The 22,380-nt window shown below is 39.9% G+C and overlaps 1 protein-coding gene across 1 annotated transcript in view; it reads left to right on the forward strand.

Moving 5' to 3' along the window:
* LOC309386916 (ectonucleotide pyrophosphatase/phosphodiesterase family member 1-like) overlaps nt 1-9,240 on the forward strand; it is a 48,669-nt gene extending 39,429 nt beyond the window's left edge. The window contains exons 21-25 of the mRNA XM_081942856.1: nt 819-954; nt 2,255-2,335; nt 3,326-3,458; nt 5,407-5,563; nt 8,561-9,240. Coding sequence (XP_081798982.1) covers nt 819-954; nt 2,255-2,335; nt 3,326-3,458; nt 5,407-5,563; nt 8,561-8,734 — 681 coding nt within the window. The 3' untranslated portion in view covers nt 8,735-9,240. The remainder of the gene's footprint in view (nt 1-818; nt 955-2,254; nt 2,336-3,325; nt 3,459-5,406; nt 5,564-8,560) is intronic.
* The last annotated feature ends 13,140 nt before the right edge of the window (nt 9,241-22,380 follow it).

Consider the following 22,380-nt stretch of genomic DNA (forward strand, 5'->3'; position numbering starts at 1 on the left):
TTGATCTGTCCTTTGCTAGTTTCTTTTCTTAACAAGAAATGTGTAACTTAGTTTTGGGAGAGCTATTACGTTGCTAGGCAGATGGATTGAACCACTTTTTAAATATAATTTTTCAGTGTATGAATGAATATATGCATGCGGTGCAGGGATACTTGAATAACCATATTTGAGTAATGTATACTTCCAATGTACAGTTATTGGAAGTATGTGTGACTGCACAGGTAGCAATCTTAGGAACACTTTAAAAGCAGCTGTATCTTTTCCCTGGTCAGGAAAAAGATGGATAATCCTGGCAAAAGACATGCTTAATTAAGATGTTCTTGACTAATGCCTTCTAAACCCACCCCCTACCTTATACGAGTTCTAAAGTCCATTTTCTCCTTCACATTCAGATTGAAGCACAGCCTATACAATGTATGCACAGACATAATCTCTGAATAGATTAGAAATAGAATTTGTTACAGATCATGCAAGTTGCACCCCAAAAACATGCATATTGCTACCCAGTCTTTTGCTAAGTAAAGGCCTATGTGCACAGCAATTTTAACATAGGGCTACATCTACTCTTGATTTGGGAAAATATAAAGGATATATAAAATGATAAATCTTGTGAATAGAATGGTCTATAGAAATCCTCAAGGATCTAAACTTAGCCTGGTACATTCCGTATAAACTTAATAGAGCTAAAACAAATCATTATTTCATAGTATAGCTGGATTATTGTATGTTGTGAAAAAGAACAGGGAGATATTTTGTCGTCTTTACATACAATACATATACACAACCACTGGCTACTTTTGTTTTGTTTTGTTAATTAGGACAGCTGGAACACCTCTGCAAGTGCCACCAAAGGCTGCTTCTACACGGATCGTCGTATTTCTTTAAACAGCAGTCAGATTTGTTCATTTTACAAAAAGCAACCTCAGCTTAACTATGGATTTCTTTTTCCTCCAAGTAATTCCATTTCCTCTCTTGTATTGTTTTACTAGTTAATTTAGCTCAGGGGTGTCAAACCCGCGGCGTCACGTCATCACATGATGTATCACAACTTTTTCCCTTTCGCTAAACCAAGGGTGGCCAGCACATGACACATCCATCCCACAGGGCGCGAGTTTGACACCCCTAATTTAGCTTATAGTTCTGCTGGGTTCCTGTTAAGGTAACAACCAGATACAATCCTAGTTAGTTTATCTGAGATAAGCCATGGCAGTGATTAATTAATAGCCAAAATAAAACTTGTTTTTCCTGTTTCTTAAAATGTGTGAACAATCTTCTTTTATATATAAGAATTAAATATTAGATGTAAGCAATAGCCAACCTAGAAAATCTTTAACTGATATTTATACAAAATGTTATTAAGTATGAAAAAAGTGTAGAATTATAATTGGCAGATAGAAGCACCCTTCTTTTAAATTCAAATTACAAAAGAACCAGCATTTTAATGTTAAAATAGATATACAGCTGTAAGTGGTACATAAACATTAAAATGCTAACAGCATGAGCTTTGATACAGGATATTGTGTAACTGGCCAGTTGACATTGGAACCACTAATTCAGAAAGGCTTATGCAAAAAAATAATTCTGAAGTGTTCCATATTTGCCTTTGGAAATTCAGCCATCTTAACGTGTACATTTATTTTAATATTTAAATTTTGATTTCTTTTTTGTATTCTACAAGTAATTTATGAATTGGATGCTTTCTTGTCATAAACACAATCACCAAATTAGGTGGTATCCTCTTGTTTGAAGCTGGTGTTTTACTTTTAAGTAGGAATTGCTTTTTCTCCCTGTGTGAGTTCAGTGTGCTTGTCAACATTCCTGGGAAATTTTGGAATGGTCTCTTCGGTGAACCCAGGGCTTCACACAATTTGGTATCCTTTAAATATGTTGGGACTACAAGATATATATTGTCCAGTCAGCAGGCCATTAGCCCTGTTAGTTGGTCATTTTGGGACATGTAGCTCACCCATCTTGGAAATGGCTTTGTACTGGTTTAAGAATATTTAGTAACAATATATAATATCTTAAGCCACCCAGAGATGTTTAGGTATTGGGTGGCCTATACATTAAAATAAATACAGCACATTAATAAACCAATAAGCAAGCTCATATGTTTGAGTCTTGAACATATTTGGACTTAAATATTTGGTACCATGTATTTTTTTCAAAAGCTAGAAAGGTTTTTCAGATATCATCAGATATATTGATGTACATCAGTTGTAAATACTTTCTTATATATTTTTTATGTTTCTAGATCTGATTAAAGAAGATAAGAAAAGTTATTATGAAGGACTTCTCTCAAGCAATATAGCACCAATGTATTTTGCTTTTCAAGGTAAAGGTTAATTATTAGAGGTTTTGGCTTCTTTTTATGGGAAAAATACAAGCTAATAAAATATAATTATTTAAAGTTATGCACTTGTGATTGTGTCTGCAGTAATATACATGTAGCAATGTCCAATGAATGATGATGGTGTTCTATATTGTTCTATAATTCTTCAGCCTCATGACAATTTCCTGAATGGCTACATTCTTGATTCTGTATGTCTGCAGTCTACTTCAAATTATTATACCATGACTTCGCAAGTCAAAACAGAAATGGATCTTCTGTTCCTTTACATAGCTTCTTCACACATGCAAGCAAGTCACTTCTAAAATGTGAAGGCTAAAATAATCTATTTACTTGGGAGTAAGCCCATTGAGCTCAAAGGGACTTCTAAATAGATCTACCAAGAATTCGTTTCAGTTCTCTAATCCAGAGATGGATAATCCTGTGGCCACAGATTGAACACTGTGCTTCCTTGGTTACCTAAATTCCTAGGAAGTGTAGCAATACTCAAACTAGCCAAGATAGTCTTTATGTAAAACCACAATGGGAAATGTTTATAGTGGAAGAAACATTTTCTATTGATTAGCTATTTCTAAAGATGAGGAGAATTGTAGATCACTCAAGAATGATAAAATCCATTCAAAAATTATAAAAAAAGATGGTCAAAGCAAATGTCATTGTTTGCTTTATATTTGGAAGTCCCAACATTATGCATCAAAAATTCATTCATAAGTATCTTTTGGACTTGAAAGCTCATATCTCAAGTTCCAAACCTCCGGTATGCCAAGCACAAAATATTGGGTAGGACTGTGTAGTTCCAACATACTTGCAAATAGTATGTTCACACTGTTTTGATAAATAAGTAAAATAAAGGGAGCCCATGGTTGTAGAACAACAGCAACAACAAAAAGACCTTCAATCAGCAGTATCACCAATGGGCTTGGTTCTCTTCAGGTGATGGCATTTTCTTAGCGATATTCTCCCTTGTTCTTTCAGTGATTTGGGAATATTTTAATGCTTTCCTACTGCCATCATATGCTGCAGCCAGAAATGGTGTAAATGTGATCACAGGCCCAATATTTGATTACGACTACAATGGCGTATATGATACACCAGAAGCAATAAGAAGGTAGGCAGATATCTTTTATTGGCTTTTGTGTGTGTTTGAGAGACTGTGTGTTTAAATAATCACTTTAATTTAATTTATGGGAACAAACCTCCTTTAAAATATATTTTTCTGATTTAACAGAATCGATGTCCTGAAGACATAAGACAATTAGCCATTTATACTGAGCCTATCAATCCCTTTGTGGCTTCTTCCATATGTATCAATGCACTGTATTGGATTTTAACGTGTAAATTATTTTCTTTTAAAAAATAAAATTTCATTCAAATAAGTATTTTAATACATATTTTATTTCAAATGTGTGAAAGGTATTTTGATATGGTATTTAAAAGCTGGTGGGTGAAACCATTTCAGTGTTTACAATAACCTAAGAGTATTGGTTCAAGTTGGTATCAAGGAATATGCATGAACATTCTAACAGTGTTGTGGGCAGAAGCAGGGGAGGAATGTCAAAGGACAAACAAATAATAAAAGCAGTGTCTTGTCATCCCTTTTACATGCACATCATGATATCCATGCATAACCATGAATCTGACTCAAATCAAGTGGAGGTATCTTATTCATTGCTGTATTAAAAGTATACACTACTTTTCCGTAAAGAATGTCCATCACCATTTTAGTAGTAATTATAAGATTTAGAAAAGAGAAATGCATTTCAAGTACATCTTGAAAACATAATTCACACATCATTAAAATGACATCCACAAGTTGGAGCAGGAAATGGGGAAACCCGTGATTTTTATTTATTTTATTTTTATTTATTTATTTATTTGACTTATCAGTTGCCCCCTCTCCGCAAAGGGACTCGGGGCGACGTACAATCAAAACAAATATACAGATGTGGCATGGAGGAGGTGACATCAGTGTTTAACAAATAAGATTCAAATAAAAAGCCACTAGGTTAAAATAAATAGCAATAAATTAAAACAGTTAAAACAATTTTAAAAAACCCAAAATTTACATTTACAATAATTAAAATTGCCAGGGAGGTTAGAAAGTTCTAGTTAAGCCAGGCCGGCTAGTTGGAACAGGTGGGTCTTGAGTTTCGTGCGGAAGGAGCGGAGATCGGTCGTTATCCTGATGTCTGGGGGGAGGTCATTCCAGAGGGCTGGGCCCATCACAGAGAAGGCCCTACTCCTGGGCGCCGCCCTCTGACACTGCCTGGTGGACGGCACCCGGAGGAGTCCCTCCCAGTGAGAGCGAATTGGTCGCAGGGATGTATGGGGCAGAATGCGATCCCGCAAATAGCTAGGTCCTGTGCCATGGAGCGCTTTAAAGATGATAACTAACACCTTGAAGCGCACCCGGTAGACCACAGGGAGCCAGTGCAGCTCGCGCAGGAGAGGTGTTATATGGGAGAACCTCATTTAGATTTCTGTTTCTATCAAATCTATCAAATTTCAATAGTGTGATTTAATCAAATAAAATTTCAAAAATAGATTTTGAAGTCCAGCCTGATTGAAAGGGAAAAAAAATCTCATACAAATAGTATGGCCTCATTACATATTTTAAAGGTTTATAACCAGTTCTTTGGATTTACCTGGACATAATTCTACTAATACTTTGTGGAATTGGTTTAGCAAGGGAGATCTGCTCCCTCTAAGAGGCTGTATTACTTCATCGGAGGTTCAAGTGTAAGTTAACTTATGCTTGATACATCCAATTGTGTTATATTAGGGGTGTCAAGCTCACGGCTTGCAGGCTAGATGCATCAGATGCTGGCCACATCCACCCGTTTCAGCAAAGAGAAAAAAGTCACGATACATCATGTGACAAAAATATGATGCCGTAAGTTTGACGCCCCTGGCTTATCTCTAATGGAATAGTAGATCATTTAAAGCTATAGTTTTTGTTTAACCAAATAGGTGTCTATTTCTTTGGTGTATGGAGTAGGCTCAGTACAACTAACAAGAAAATGTTGCTTTCCCCCCCTTTTAAATTTAAATTTCAGGCACTCCACTAATTCAGCGGTCCTGATTCCCACTCACTACTTCATTATCTTGACAAGTTGTAAAAACGTTTCCCAGACGCCTTTGCAATGTGAAGGATCCCTTGATGTTATTTCTTACATTATACCTCACAGAGAAGAGAACAGTGAAAGTTGCACAGTGAGTATAACCTTTTAATATATGACACATAAAAATGTACAAAAGGTGCTGTTTTTTTAAAGTGCAAGTTTCTAGTTTTTATAACAGGTGTGGGCAGAGACTTGGAAATGTAACAAATGTATGGGAAAAGATTTGAAACAGGAAGGATGTTTTGCATAGCCTCATTTCTAGCACCAGCATAAACTTTAGCACAACATTTTGGCTGATGTGGGCATTCATGTCATAGGGGTTTTAAAAGTATTCGGTGTATAAATAATTGCGATATTATTACCAACATTATTTTTTGCCCTTGGATAATCCTTTCGCCCACTAATGGATCTCTTATAGAGATTTCTGTCATGATCTTTCTGAAGTTTGATATTCCGGCTGCAAATAGGAATCATGGAAATAGTGGTAAATACATATCAAACATGAAATTGATAATTGGGACGGATAGTTAATACTCTAGGGAAAATTTAAAAAAAATATTTAAAATCTTGGAGAGATCTTGGCCAAAAAAGTGAGTTGAAAATAATAAATTTAAATGAAACACAGGAGAAAAATAATTCAAATCCTGATCTATAATGCAGCTGTTTTGGGGATGGGCAGGTGGAAGTTCTCTTTGAATCCACCTTGATTCCTGGAAACTACTAGGACAGGTTCTGTTAGTCAGATGTTTGGAAGTGGTTTGCCATTGCCTGCTTCCTAAAGACCCCAAGGTCCCCAGCAGGTTTTCTGTCTTAAGGCGAGACTAGAACTCACAATCTTTCAGTTACAAGACTGAAGTAACTGAAGTAGTACAAGACTTAATCACTACACCAAAGTGACTCACTTAATTGATTTTACTATTCAGTAATTAAATAGGTGTACACAGGTAATCCTCACTTTACCAGAGTTCATTTAGTGACCAAAGTTACAACGGCACTGAAAAAAATGATTTATGATTGTTTTTCCCACTCCCGCTGTTGCAGCATTCCCACAGTCATGTGATCAAAATTCAGTTGCTTGGCAACCGACTCATACAGGTAGACCTCGACTTACAGCAGTTCATTTAGTGACCGTTCAAAATTATAACGGCTGTGAAAAAAGTGACTTATGACCATTTTTCACACTTACAACCATTGCAGCATCTCCATGGTCACATGATCAAAATTCAGATGCTTGGCAACCAACTTACATGATGGTTACAGTGTCCCGGAGATCCCTCTCTGACAAGCAAAGTGAATGGGGAATTCAGATTTGCTTAACAACCATGTTACTAACTGAACAAATGCAATGATTCACTTAACAACTGTGGCAAGGAAAGTCGTAAAATGGAGCAAACTCACTTAACAAAGGTCCCACTTTGCAACACAAATATTGGGCTCAACTGGGGTCGTAACTGGAGGACTCCCTGTGTTTATGATGGATGCAGGGTCCAGCGGTCCTGTGATGACCTTTTGCAACCTTCTGACAAACAAAGTCAAAGGAGAATCCAGATTCACTTAACAACCATGTTACTAACTTAGCAACTGCAGATATTCAGTTAACAATTGGTGGCAAGAAATGTCATAAAATGGGGCAAAACTCACTTAACAACTGTCTTGCATAGTAACAGAAAGTTTCGGCTCAATAGTGGTCATAAGTCGAGGATTACCTGTATTTGAAAAAAGATATTGGAATTATAATTGTTCATAAATGGAATATGAATCAACAATGTGACAGATGAGACTAAAAGAACTGGGTATGTTTATTCGTGGGAAGAAAGACTAGATGTGGTACAAGATGGTAGTAGATAACATGGCATATAGGAACAGTTTTAAAGACATCTTCACATAGAAGATGTAGTTTCTGTTGTCACAGTGTGCAGTACCAGAGAATAATTGCTTTAAGAAAGTAATTTCTAGCTGATCATCAGGAACTGTTTCCAAATAGCATTAAGTGTTTAACAGTGGAAGCAATTATCAGGAAAAATGGGGAGCTCCCTTCCACTGACTGTTTTCAAACAATAGCAGGATAGCCATCTGTCCTGCTGCTTTAATTTGGACTCCCTCACTGAGCAGTGATTGTATCAATGAATTAAATTGGCCTCTTTCAACATTATAATTCCTTGACTGTTCAGTTCCCGCTGTTACGGGAAAGCAGGCTAAATTGCATGCTGTATTAGGACTGTATAGTTGATACACTTGTAAATAGTAGTCATGTTTGTTTCTTTGTTTGCATTTGAGCATTCCTGAGAGTGGGAATATGACATGAATAACGATCAATAGAGTTTTTTTTAACTGCAGCAGAAAAGTGTTTAATTCATTAGGAAATACATTATAGGAATAGGCAAATTCTAGTACCCCGCTAATTATGTTCTAAGCTAGCAACAAGAGAGTCCATTGGATCGTAATGGGTCGGACACAACTTCGCGACTAACAACAAAAACAAGAGAGTCAAAAGTCATGTTCCCTTTGCATAAGTTCCTGGGAATATAGGCAAATGGAAGTGTCCCGAATCGTTTATCTATTTTTTTTAAAGAGGTAGAATGATAGACAAAGAAATGATATAGAACAGGCCCTTAATTCTCTAGCTAAGCTCTGCTGCCCCCTTATGGTCAATAGGTCATGAGCTGTTGAAAATAAGGACTATTAAATTCACCTCTCCCGCGACATTCCTTCTTGCTCTGGAGAACATTCTCAGATCATCTTGAAAGTAATTTATCAATGTAGCACTGAATTTTTAAATATATCTATTTCAAATATTGAGCTGCGGTGGCGCAGAGATTAGAATGCAGTACTACAGGCTATTTGTGCTGTTCACTGACTGCCAGCAGTTTGGCAGATTGAATCTCACCATGCTCAAGGTTGACTCAGCCTTCTGTCCTTCCAAGGTTGGTAAAATGAGGACCCAAATCGTTGGGGGCAATATGTTGGCTCAGTAAACTACTTAGAGAGGACTGTAAAGTACTGTGAAGTGGTATATAAGTCTAAGTGCTATTGCTATCTCAAAATATCTGCAACATGAGCTAAAATACTTGTTTCTTTCTCCCAACAGGTTGGCAAGCCCGAATCCTTATGGGTCGAAGAGAGAATGAGATTTCATGTGGCTCGAGTTAGAGATGTAGAACTTCTTACAGGACTTAGTTTTTATTATGAAGGAAAGCAGCCTGTGGCTGATATTTTACAGCTGAAAACATATTTGCCAAGTTTTAACAAAGCCAGAAACTAACCTTGTTGTGCTTCTGTACCAAAAGAGAGAGAGAGACTAGATCATAGCTTTGTAAACACGCTGGAAGATTTTCAGAAGATACTTGGAGCAAAATGGGAACAAGGAAGAAACTGTGCCACATTTTGTATCTCAGGGACATGTATTGGACCACCTATATTGGAGTCAAGTAGCTTTCAGCTTTATATTCTCTTCAATGTGATAGAAATGTCTATGCTGTTATAAAAACTTGTCTGCAATATCAACGCAACAGATGAAATGGGATAAAAACCAACAGTTCTAATAATGATTTCAACAGTATAAAAAGGGTTCAGGAGTTACTTTATTCTGTCTGAGGTTTGTTTTTGTTTTGTTTTTACATAGAGGCAAGAGCAAATAAACTACAAGTGAACCCAACTGGCATGTATATTTCAAAAGTTATAAGTAATATACAAAGTTTTTTTTTAATTGTCATTTTCTGAACTTTTTTTCACTCTGTTTAATAAATAGAATCGTACCACTGAAACACACTACTTCTGGTCCTTGTTTTGCAGAAGTGGGGATATTCGGGGGTGGGATTCAGCTGATTCGCACTGGTTCGGATGAACTGGATGTTAATTTTGTATCCGGTTCGCCAAACCGGTTGTTGCAATGACTGGCTGGTCCCACGCACCCTGCCCCTTCCATCCCAGGAGTTTCCACGCAGCCTGTTCATGCCAGGTAAGTGCAGGACCTGCACGGAGGCTCTAGAAAGGCAAAAAATGGGCCTTCCGGAAGTCTGGAAATGGGTCCAGGGGTAGGCTGTTTTCACCTCCTGGAGGCTCGGGGAAAGCCTCTGGAGCCTGGGGAGGGTGAAAAATGTGCTTACTGGAAGTACCGGAAGTCTGAAAACGGGCCCATTTTCGGCCTCAGGAGAGCCTCTAGATGCTGGGGGAGTCCATTTTCACCCTCCCAGAGGCTTGAGGAACATGTCCATAGTCTGGGGAGGGTGAAAACTTCTCCCCCCACCGTGGTGCACGAGGTTGAGTAGGCGCCATGGCCACGCCCATCCAGCAACTGTGCAGAGAACTGGTTGCTAACATCAATCCCACCCCTGCAGATATTCCTAGATGGTCATATTGGACCGTAGGGTAAATTATATAACTAAATGTTCCAAAGAATAAATTCATTTACTCCATTATTTAATTTATAAACTCTGTCAATTGTCTATGCCAATGTGGATGATGAACAACATATTAAAAAAAATGAGAAAGCAGTAATTGAAATGCAAATTTTATATACAACAATGCTTTATTCAGTAAGGATATTTTTTTCCCTCCATTTCCACCGGCTTTAAAAAAAATCCCCTAACCCTCTCAGGTTCTCAGAGGAAAAATCCAGGGGAGATAGGCTTTCATTGCCATTATGACAAACACTTAATAACTCAAAAAACAACAACAACCCAGAAGTAATATATTAATTATTTGAACACAAAACAGAGAAAAATATAATCAGATGCAGACACATGCAAAATTCTCCTCGTTTCACCCTTTGTTATCTCTAAACCTTTACTGTTTCTCTAGAAGGCGTAAGGATTGTTTTAAAGCCTGACTTGTTTTTGATTCTTTACTCTGTGAGAAATTAAAGTATTCAGCAAGACAGAAATCACTGCCGGGGTGGGCGGTGTTGGTGGTATATGCTATGTTGCAGGGGTGGGTTCTAGCAGTCACTACTGCCGGTTCGTTCGTGGGTGTACTGCGCGCACATATGCGCAGTACAATAAAAACCATTCTGTACATGCACAGAAGCAAAAAACAAGATGGCGCCGCCTATAGCGCTGCTTGGAGAACCAGTTCGGGGACGTGGCAGGCCTGGGTCACTGCCGGTTTGCTTGCCGCCAAACCACTATTGGTTCGTCCGAACCGGTCTGAACTGGTGGGAACCCACCACTGCTATGTTGAGCTCTGAAGTTCTTGTTGATGATAATGATGAATCTCCTCTCCTTCCTTTGCTCAGAAGTTATTGGAGCCAATAACTAAGTTCTCATTTCATATCTTTTATAAATATGGTAAACATTCTTCAACTCTACCACATGGGGTCAGGCTGCCCTAATCATTTAGAACTTTTTTATGATAAGCTACCGGGTAGGAGGAAACCTGAATAGAAAGGCAGTTTTTGAATTACCAACATTGAACATGACAGCATGGTATGAAGTAAAACCTGGACTCTGGCGCTCATACCTGAGAGTTTTCAGGTTTTATTCCAGAATTTGGACATAAACATCACATGGTATGTTCCTCTCAGAATCCAATCAGCTAGTCAATCTTTCCCGCTTTCAGGGTACTCCATTATATGCCACTTCCGTACTTCAATCTTTTCCCTACAACACGGATGATACCATGCTCACTCAACAGGCTCAGTACTCATTACCTGAGAGCTTTCAGGTGCTGATCCCAAAATATTACTTACTCTGAGCCTTTGAATCACAAAGCTACAAATGTGAGTTTTACCATGGGATGTGCAAACGGGGCCTTATAGAAAACAAAGGCTAGTATATTTGACTTAGAGCAATAAGTAACTGATGTATGTCTATAACCACCCTTTTCCACTGGAAACAAGCACAAACAATCATAAGAATTGAATAATAACTTGAAATCTAGGGGGGAAAGTAAGATAAACTTGATTTGAGTAAGAGTTGCTGCTCTGACTCAGGTGTCAAAATGTAAAGTGTCAGGTGTGAAAATCCACCCACCCCACTCTCTCTCCTAACCAGGTTTTCACTTATTCATTTAGCAAGTGTTGCACAATTCAAAGGATTCCTCCTAACCCAGTTTGTAATATAAAACTTACAATTCTGACTCAATAAAATCTAAAATAGCATTATTTTATATATTTATTTAAAAAATGAAAGATTCTTTTCCTGCCTACTAGGCCCCTTCATTAAAAATTAAATAAGCTATTGAGGAATTTGTAGAGTTGTTCTGTGCAGGATTCTGTGCAGTAATGGTGAAATGAGGCTAGTACAGATTTCGCTGTAATACCGGCAGAGAAACCCATGCTATGTTGTTTCTGTGTGTCCGGAGCCATAGGGGCGTTGTATCTCTGGATAATGAGTCTTCCTGTATTGTCCTTCAAGACAGCTGAGGAGAAGGCATGGCAATGTGCCATAGTAAAGACCTGCCAGGTTTTAGGTACCTCAGAATTAGTTAAGTATGTCTTTTGGGAGACACAATACCAGCTGAATTCACTGGCAATAATGGCTGGCATTCCAACTAACAAGAGGTAACTGGACTTTCTTGTTTTTCTTTGAAGACCTTTTGCTTCTCATCCAAGAAGCTTCTTCAGCTCTGACTGGATGATGAGGAATGGCAGGATTTATGTTCCTTGCAGATAGCTAGTCATTTGCATTCTTTTAGAGAGTCGTTGAGGCCACTTGGAGGTTTATCCGTGTCTTCAGGGTCACCTGAATAGTGTAAATGTGTGTGAAGCCTTATTGGCTGCAGGATGTTTTCTGCCCTGTGTCCATTCACTGTTGAAGACAGGCACAGGCTGTTGGGATGACTCTGTGTTGTCTGCATCTCAAAGTGAAGCACAAATGTTTCCTGTAATCTGCAATGTTTCCCCACCATCCAGTCAGAGCTGAAGAGGCTTCTTGGATGAGAAGCAAAATGTCTTCAAAGAAAAACAGGAAAGTCCAGTTGCCTCCTAAAAAAAGCACCTTTGGGACAACCATGACCTGGATGACTGAGAATCTCCATGGATGATATTTTAGTTGCCATTGCCTGTTTCCATATGGACTGGAAATTATCCCTCATAATTAATGAGGCATGCCCAATGGGAGGGGAAAAGGATAATCTGAGCAAACAGATAATTGAATATGGTCACCCACTCCCTAGCCTCCACTTTCATGAGGTCTGTCAGGGTGGCATAAGAGACACATTTGGGGACTTGAAGAGCCAATCTTAGACATTTTGATTGTACAAGTTCTACTGGTACAAAACTGGAGATGGGGCCTAACTGGACACCATAGAGAAAATATGTCAATGGCTTAGCTGCAAATAATTTGAGTGTTTCAGGTATATAGTGGCACTTGAGAATCTCTACAAGTGAAATGTCCATAATTCGTAGTATCTTAATGGATTCCAAATACTGGGTAAGAATCCAACAGCTATTCTGCCTCCTAAATGACATACTTAGCTAATCTCGAGGGACTTAAAAACTGGCAAGCCTTTACTATGGCACATTCTCCTCAGCTGTTTTGAAAGAAGATATATAGCCAAGCAGAATGTATGCATCTGTGTCATGCAACAATTACTTTCAACGTCATCTTAATAATCCAAATTGAACCCACTCTCTTGGGATTTCCACACCCATCTAAAAATATGGCACTAGAAGGAATCGCTTTCCTTCTGAACAAGGTAGCTTTATTATAAGCTTTTAGACAGTGGTTGGGGGTTATTAATTATCTGCTTTGGAAAGGGTTAAATTAGATGACCGCTGAAGTTATTTCCAGCGTTATGATTCTGCAATTCTCTGCTTCAAATTTAAGACAGGCAGATTTAATAGATTGTTTTGTACTGTTTCCTAGAGACCTGAAAACTACCAATTAAAGCCAGCTGTAAAAGACAGAATGAAGGAAGTCTGAGCCAGCCAAAAGTTTTGAGTTTTAGAAAAGAACACAGCTTCCACCGTCCATGGAGTTTTCTTTTGCTATTGTAACATAGAGCATAAAATTGGTTTTGTTGTACTTACACAGTTTGATGTAATGGTTAAGGTGTTGGCCTAGGGGTTCTGTCATGTATGGACCATCTTCTTCTGCTGGTGTCACCCCAGTACTGGATAGCAAAAAAACGGTGGTATGTCACAGAATAGAGGAGCCTCTAGCTTCTGACCTATCCTGACAAATCAGCATTTGTTTTGTACCTCTGCCTTGGAGCTGGATGATGTGTCTGAGCTTCTGTGCTTTTCCTATCCTTTGTTCCAGCTGGAAGAAAGCCTTTGGCCATGTTCTTGCCACCTCACCAAGAAAGATGCAAAGCTGCTGTACTTTTCTGGGTACATTTGAAGTTTACTGGCAGTGAGGACAAATGATGGGAAAGGAGCTTGGTGCTTGGTGAAGACCTTTAAAAGATGGGATGTGTGGCAGAAAACAGGACTAGAGATGCCCAGCTTTCAAATCTACTGCAGCTCACTGGGCAACTTTGGTCCTGTAGTTGCCTCTTGTCCCAGCCTGTTTCAGACAATTATGACAGGGCTAAATCGGAAACAGAGGGACGTCTATCTATGCTGCTTATGTTCCTGGAGAAAAGGTATTATATCAGTCAACACATAAGATTGTGTACAAGTTGATGCATTTTCCCCAGATTTTTGCAGGGTGGATCTGGTAGCCCTAGCATAGAGATTTATGTATTCCAAATGGATTAGGACAGCTTTCCTAGAACTCATTATATAAAGGCTTGTTCAGATAACTGGTTTATTTAAAGACCCAGTGTAAATTTAGGACCAGAGCCCTGCAATAATCACCCTGAATCAGACCCTGCTATAATAACGTAGAAGAGAGAGTTTATTTAGGACTACCAGATCAGGCCTTCACAATTCTGGATGACCATTAGGAGTCACGAATCTTTTGGACCTCGGGGACCTCTAAATTCATAATTTTAAATCCTGCGGAACACTAATGTGATCTGCTTAATGACTGGCTGGGTGGGGGGTGGCAAGGTGGTCATGTGGCTGGGTGGGCATGGCCAACTTGATTCACTCATGTCGAGGGGTGCCTTGCCAGCTTCTACTTGCCGCTCCTCGCCTGCCCACCTGGGCTCCTTAGGGCCCCAACAGGAAGCAGTTGCTGAAGCTAAGCAGCCAACGTGAGAAAGAGTTGGCAAAACAGCTGGGTCAGTTCAAATTGGATCTGAATGAGAAGGAGACTCAGCAGAAGCACCTCAATGAGGACTACGAGCATAGGCTTTCCAAGCAAAGGGAAGACTTGTGGGAGTGCAAGGCCAAGTACCGGCACCTGGAGGCTCAGTGGGCAGAGATGGTCAGACAGTTCCAGGCTATGATGCTGTCCCACTGGAACAAGGCCCTCCAGCTCTTCGCCACCAGCAGCACTTCCCTCCAGCCTTTGCCCAAAGCCCCGCACCAGGAAGCTGAAGCAGACCCCAAGTCGGAATTTCTGCCCTCCTCAGCCCCCACAAAAAGGCCCAGAAGGGGGAGACTCTCTGCAGCAACACAAACGTTCATTACACGTATCCGGCCCAGGGGCCATAGTTTGAGGACCCCTGATTTAAATATAAAGAATGCAAATAATTGTTCTGTGGACCATCAAAATTTTCTCACAGACCACCAGTTGGTGACCGCTGCAGTAGACGGTAGGAAAAAGGTGATCTGCTTCCCTTTGCTGCCATCTAGTGTTTAGAGATGGAAAGGAGGTTTGAACACCTCTGTCATTTATAGAAAAAGAAGCAACTATTTACTATGACATATATTTTCTCATTTTAGGCCTGGAAGATTAATGGTTTGCGAGAATAACCTTGAGAAACGGGGTGAAGAGATGCTGCCTAGGGAATGCTCAGCTAAGAGAGAGAATAGCCCGCAGCTTCATGGTGGAGAAAACAAGAGGGTCAGACGGAGGCTTATTCTAATTTCTTGGGCTGTAAAGATGACCGCAGAAGAATTGTATTTTCAGAGTTGCAAGATTCTGTTACTCTAGTTTTTACAATAAAGTAGAATTTAACGTGGTGGCTCAGTGGCTAAGACACTGAGCTTGTCGATCAGAAAAGTTGACAGTTTGGCGGTTCGAATCCCTAGTAACGCATAATGGAGTGAACTCCTGTTACTTATCCCAGGTTCTGCCAACCTAGCAGTTAAAAAGCATGTAAAAATGCAAGTAGAAAAATAGGAACCACATTTAGTGGAAACATAGCAGCATTCTGTGCACCTTCGGCATTTAGTCATGCTGGCCACATGACCACGGAGACATCTTTGGACAGCACTGGCTCTTCGGCTTTGAAATGGACATGAGCACCTAGAGTCAGAAACGACTAGCACACATATGTGCGAGGGGAACCTTTACCTTTAGAATTTAATTTATTTGGTCATGTTACCTGTTTGGTTTTGCCTGTTAAGTCTGACAGGTGACTGTCCTTTATTCTCTCTTCTGGCTTTGGATAAAGATATGGCAGCCTAGACTCTACTGAAATAAAGCTGTTCCAGGCATCCCCAGAATGTTATGCTTTACTTTTCATTTACCCCAGATACATGGTGGTGGTGGGGGGTATTAAATGGGAGCTTTTCCCATATCATCCCTGAAAGCTCCACTTCCAACTTTCCTCTCTTCTTCTTTTCTTCAGCTGAAAAAAAGAAAGAAAGACCATATGACAGTAGGCCAATCTCTGCAAAGGAAGCTGGGATCCAGGCCAAAATGGCTGCTTCACATATAACTGGAGCCGTTTCAGATATCTTTGTTTATTTTGCACTGGTTCACTGGGTAAACTATTTTCCCGGCGATAGTGGCAGGTTCAATGACCTCCACTGAAAAAAAAGAAACTCTACTGTTTAGCATGTATTCTGAAAGAATTTAACTTTTGCAAAAGCATGCCCATGTTAAAAGCAATATTGTGCAATCCTAAAGATGTTTCCCCAATAGCAAGGCTCCTTTCTTTAACATACATGCTCCCAGACAAACATGTCTTGGATTGTCTTGGTTTCAGGGTGAATGCAGGCGAGGATTGCTTAAAGAAACCCCTGGCATTTCCTGGTTCATGTCAGGCTGAACACTCTTTCTTTTTGGGTGGCATTTTGGGAACTTCCATTTAAGGGCATATGAAGAAATGCAGAGATCAGGAGAAAAAGAATGTAAAAAAGAAGCTCTAAAAAAATTAAACAAACTCTTTCTGTTCTCAAAGATTTGTTCTTTGGCAAAGCCTTTTTTTCTTTCTTTTTCTTTTTTGTCTGAGTGGCTGGACAGCCTTCCTAGTAATTTTTTCCATGTATGTAGAACATCAAACATAGGGTAATTTAAAGAAAGCTACACCCAAACCTTTCCCCAATGAAAGCAAAGCTTGTATATCAGATGGGGTAGAAAAATGTGGTTCCTCTCCCTTTAATGCTTTCTGAATTATAGTTAATAGCTGAAGTGATTTATAACATTGTATTTAGGGAAAGATTTAGACAGGAAGGAATGCTGATTACTTAACTGGAGTTGGCTATTTCTAGAGCATGCATTCAAGTCATCTTCCTTTTTCTTTCTTTCTTTCTTTCTTTCTTTCTTTCTTTCTTTCTTTCTTTCTTTCTTTCTTTCTTCCTTCCTTCCTTCCTTCCTTCCTTCCTTCCTTCCTCTTCCTGTTTCTCTTTCCCTCCCTCCCTCCCTTCCCCTCCCCTATTTCTTTTGTAGGTGTTCTTTTGCTATTAAAGATTCTGTACTGTACATCTGCACTGTAACTCAAATGAAAGTAACTGGGGGAAGTGATTTAGCATGACATAGTTTTAGGCAGATGACTCTGCAATAATAGGGTAGTGGTCGGCAAGCCGCGGCTCGCGAGCCACATGTGGCTCTTTACACACTTTAATGTGGCTCTTCTGTGTGCCGGGCTCCCCTCCCTCCTCTCGGGCACTTCAAAACAAGCGATCCTCCTGAAGTCGGGCGGGGACGAGAAGCGAGGAGGCAGAAAAAGAAACGGAGGCTAAGGAGCTTCCCCCCGCCTCCTCCCAGCAAAAATCTCCTCTCGGGCACTTCAAAACAAGCGATCCTCCTGAAGTCGGGCGGGGACGAGAAGCAAGGAGGCAGAAAAAGAGACGGAGGCTAAGGAGCTTCCCCCCCGCCTCCTCCCAGCAAAAATCTAACCGGGGAGCCGGGCGGGCAGTAGCAAATTAGCTGATCACACCGTGTGATCAGCTAATTTGCTACTGCCTGCCGGCTCCCTGATAAGATTTTTTTTGGGGGGGGGAGAAGCTCCTTGGCCTCTGTCTCTTTTTCTCCCTCCTCACTTCCTGGGGCTCCACCAATGGGGGAGCAAGGCCCGCCCAGCGCCAGGCTTTGGGCTAACACAGAGGTCTGCAAAGTTGGCTGTTTTAAGACTGGTGGACTTCAATTCTCAGAATTCTGGGAGTTGAAGTCCACCAGTCTTAAGAGCCAATTTTGCAGATCCCTGCCTGGGCTAATATGATTGATGCCCTTGGTGGACTTCAACTCTCAGAATTCTGGGAGTTGAAGTCCACCAGTCTTAAGAGCCAATTTTGCAGATCCCTGGGCTAATATGATTGATGCCCTTGGTGGACTTCAATTCTCAGAATTCTGGGAGTTGAAGTCCACAAGTCTTCAAGCTGTCAGGTTTGAAGACCCCTTGGGGTTTTTTTCCTAAAGGGTTAGGGATGCAAGGATCTTGTAACTTGACAGCTTTAAGACTTGCGTGCTTCAAATGCCAGAGTTTATTGAAACTAAAAAGAGTGTACCATCCTATATATTTTCGGTTTTTAAAATGTGGCTCTCAAAATAAATTTCAATCGTGGTTTTGGCGAGATTTGGCTCAGTTGAAAAAAAAGGTTGCCAACCACTGAGATAGGGAAGCAGCATCTCTCCAACAGTATTTCTTTGGTGCCTTTATTTATCCAGCCAGAAAACATGGGTACCATCATGAATCACCATATCCTGTTGCTGTTAAACAGTCACAGTAGATTTGAATGATAACGTTATAATGCTTGCAACTTTATTTGGACTGAATAAAAAAAAAATGCCTGTTATTTTTCTCTTCCAGGAAGCTGGAGTGTAACTGTATTGACCTCAGCTTTTTGTAAACTAACATAAGACAAAACAGTTTTCCAGTCTTGAAATTGTGTGTTTAGACTGTGGAGAGCTGCCTGGCTGATACCCTGGGAATGGTAGATAGTAAGTATGATGTAAGAGATAGCGATTGAACATGTACTAGGAATATGATTCGCTTTCTTCCCTCACTGATGCAGCATTGAAGAGAAAATAAAAGTAAGTCAAAGAAATAATTACATGTTTGAACTGAATTTTTTTATATATATATATACAGCATATACTTGTAGATAAGCTGAAAATTGGGTTGGGCTTATCTGTGAGTCAGTGGTGGGTTGCAGGCGGGTACGCCCTGGTTTGGTGCTTCCGTGCACGGCCATGGTGTGTATAGCGCCTGTGCGACGCTCCACCGAGCAGCTGGACCATAACAGAGGCTTGTGGAGGCGTCACAGGCAGGTACGATGCATGCGTGCGCTGTGCATGTGTGCATGCATGCCACGTGCATCCATGTGGGCGATGCCGGACCCGTTCCAACTGTACCGGCTGGAATGGGATCCAGAACCCACCACTGCTGTGAGTACATGTGGTAGCTGATTCCAAGCACATGTGTGGAAGGTTGAAGCAAAGATGACAAGATACAATAAATGCCCAGTTAGACCCGGATGTGATTTTTGATCATACAAGTTGGTACTTGTTGATTTGAAAAGCAAACCCTGCATCTCAGTGGTGGGTTCCGGATCCTGGTGCAACTGGTGTGGTGCAATGGGGCTGGGCATCCACCACATGCACGCACGCAGCATACGCACAGCATGTGCATGCGTACTTACCACCCACGATGCTCTGTGACCCTGCAGCTGCTCGGCGGAGCGTCATGCAGGCGCCGTACGCTCTGTGCGCGTAAGCCCTGATTGGCTCAAATACAGGTAAGGAGGGCGGGAGGATGGGCCTTCCAGAGCACCGTACCAGAACGGTACCTGGTGATCCCAGCAGGCACCAGTACGTCCATACGGGGCGTACTGGCCATATCCCACCACTGCTGCACCTGCAGGGAAAATGCTGGGACGTTCCTGCTGCTGCTGCTGCTTCTGCTGCTATGTGGTAGCTGGTTTATTTTTTTGCATCAATTTATCAGTGACATATCATTAGTGCAGAATCACACAATGTTTTCAGTGATTTAGCAAATGGGGCCGTATTCATGTAAAGTATAATATTGTCTTGATTTCCATGACTTTTCTCTGACAATCATGCAATTGCTGCAAGTTCCTTTGAGCTGCCGATATGCGTGGAAGATTTCTGTTTCAATTATCATTGCAATAATTGTATCATTTTCAAAATTACATCTACAAAAATTTCAATAGATGGTACACAAATGGATAGACTTACATTGAAAATTAAACAAAAAGAAGAGACAGAATATTATCAAGCATGGAATTTATTTTACCAGTGGTTGGAAAAAAGGGGTGGAGTTTAAGAATGTAATCTGTATTGTTAAGCAAATTAAATACCCAGACAATACGATGGTCATTAAGCACCAATAAATGTAAACAATAGAAAAAAATTCAATATATTATTTTACTTTGGTGCACTATGCTTATATTAAAATAGTATTAATTTGATCAATGTACCATATGCTGATTCTTTCTATTTAAAAAAAAATCACTTGTAGTGTTTTCCAGAGGACAGTAAAATCTTGGAACTTTATGAAAAGAAGCAGAGAGCACAGATTTATGGCATTTGTTTCGTGTGCGTTGGATTCATTTATTGATAGCATATGCTCCCTCCCCACCATCTTCCATGAACCTTTTCCAACTATATTCACTCCAGACTGGAAAAATTATAGGGTCAATGCCTACTCTGTAGTCAACAGGTGATGACAATGTACTCTTTATTTTTTACTGGGACTAAATGAGACATTTCCTTCCTTAAAAATTGCAGGCATTTCCCATGTAAATATGACCCATGTCATTTACTTCAACCACAATGACGTGCAAATCAGACTTTGGATAAATAATGCACTGAAGGTCTGAAAATTTAGCAATTTACAGACCACATCTTCCTATTCTCAATTTCATCCACTAGTGGCTGTCTGAAAGATAGTTTTGGCCTGTTAAAGAATTCCTTCAGCAATTTTAATGAGCTGCAGCTCCTCATAATAGGTCTGCTTCTTGGGATCAATATAGCAATGGGATTTCACCACAGTCAGTGGTGAAAGATTCTGGTGGGATAAATATAATGGTAATGCGTACCTACACCAACTCTCTCTTCAGCTACGTCTGGTACACTCTGGGTACACAGGGTACACTGGGCCCATAACCAGTGTTAAGTAATTAAGCTCCCCGTTAGAAGAGCGAGTATGCAGAGAAGCGTAATGAGAGTGATATGGTAGAACACGCACAAACCAGCATACAGAGACACTGAATAGTATAAAAATATAGTAGTTTACTATGTAGAAATATAGAGGTATTCAGAGTCCAGTTAACAGTCCAAGTTATACACGGTTCAGTAATTCAGTTATCAATATTCTCAGTTTAACCCACAAAATAGCTAACAGTTGCAAACCACAATACCTCACCATACAACCAGCTTCTAACAAACAGACAACAAACAGATAACAACCATTCTAGCTCCCTCTTATGGCTGCTTGAGGTAACAAACCAATTAATCTCTTAAGCATTTAAAGTAACAGTAACATAATCATAGCTTAATATACATTGCCAAGCCAAGCCTAGGGTTACATCCCTAACAGAACACAATTCAGCTAAAGATCCTGGTGGGATAAATATATGATCTTTCTCCAGGAAAATGATGCTACATAGCCTGACATGAGTCGAATGAAAGAATAGAGGATATTTATTATGTTATGGCATATATTTGTAGAATGTTGTAAGCCATAGGGTTACAAAGTAAGCCATAGGGTACGTTTTCTTTAAAGACTCAGTCAGGTTCCAGTGCACTTGACTGAGAGTTTGATCTACCTGACTTTCTTTAGTAGTTCTTCACCAGCCAATGGTGATTCTTCTAATACTTCTAAGACTCCTGAAAGTTATAAAGTTTAGTCCATTGTAAGGCAAAAAAAGCCATCTCTTTCTGTTAACATGCTCACTTAGAGCCAGAGGGAAATATTGCACAAAATCTGTCTGCAAAGAATTGCAATTTAATCAACCTTGACTATGCCAACATTAGTTCTAGCAAAGTAAATGTGAGAAGCAGTACAGTTTATTCATGGTTATTTAGAAATAAGCTCTACTATATGCAAAAAAGGTTACACTTGGATAAAGTGAAATTGCTACTTAAATTGGCTTCAATTAAAGTAACATCTGGAATGAATCCTAGATGAAGGTGATAACTAGTTTATAGGTATTGTTTTCTACACTCTGTGAAAATAGAGGAAGTTGAAATACTTTTACTGTGCGTCTGTGTTTGTAGTTTAGAGCACAAACTCTTTACGTTCATCATTAGGCAAGAAGCTGATTTCACCCATGGAAATTAAGAAATGTTTTATGGAAATGGAGTGCATGAATTTACTATCCAGACAAGTTTCAGAATGATTTTGTTTAGGGAATAGGACAGTAAAGCAGCTGAACTTTCAGTCCAATTAGACCTGCAAGTTGTGAATTACAACTTCTGCAACTGTTGAATTGGATAATATGCTGAGTGTTGTATTGGAAAAAAAAACATCTGTGAGGCTACAGTTTCCTTTTCACAGCCATGTTGGCGAGGTGATGCTTATTTTTAGTATCGGACCATGCCGTGTTCTGGTTGTGAGATTGTACAGGGAGTCAGTCTATCAAAACATTCTCCTGCTCAGATGACTCAGTCATTCCAGCATACAGAAATATCTCAGTGGAGCACCAACTGAGAAGAAGTGATGTGTAAACATACACCATATCCCAAAACTGTTAGACTCAACAAAATCAAAGTCGGTACAATCCAG

This window comes from Natrix helvetica (assembly GCF_964273705.1).
Source record: "Natrix helvetica genome assembly, chromosome: 2".
NCBI classification, from domain to species: Eukaryota; Metazoa; Chordata; class Lepidosauria; order Squamata; family Natricidae; genus Natrix; species Natrix helvetica.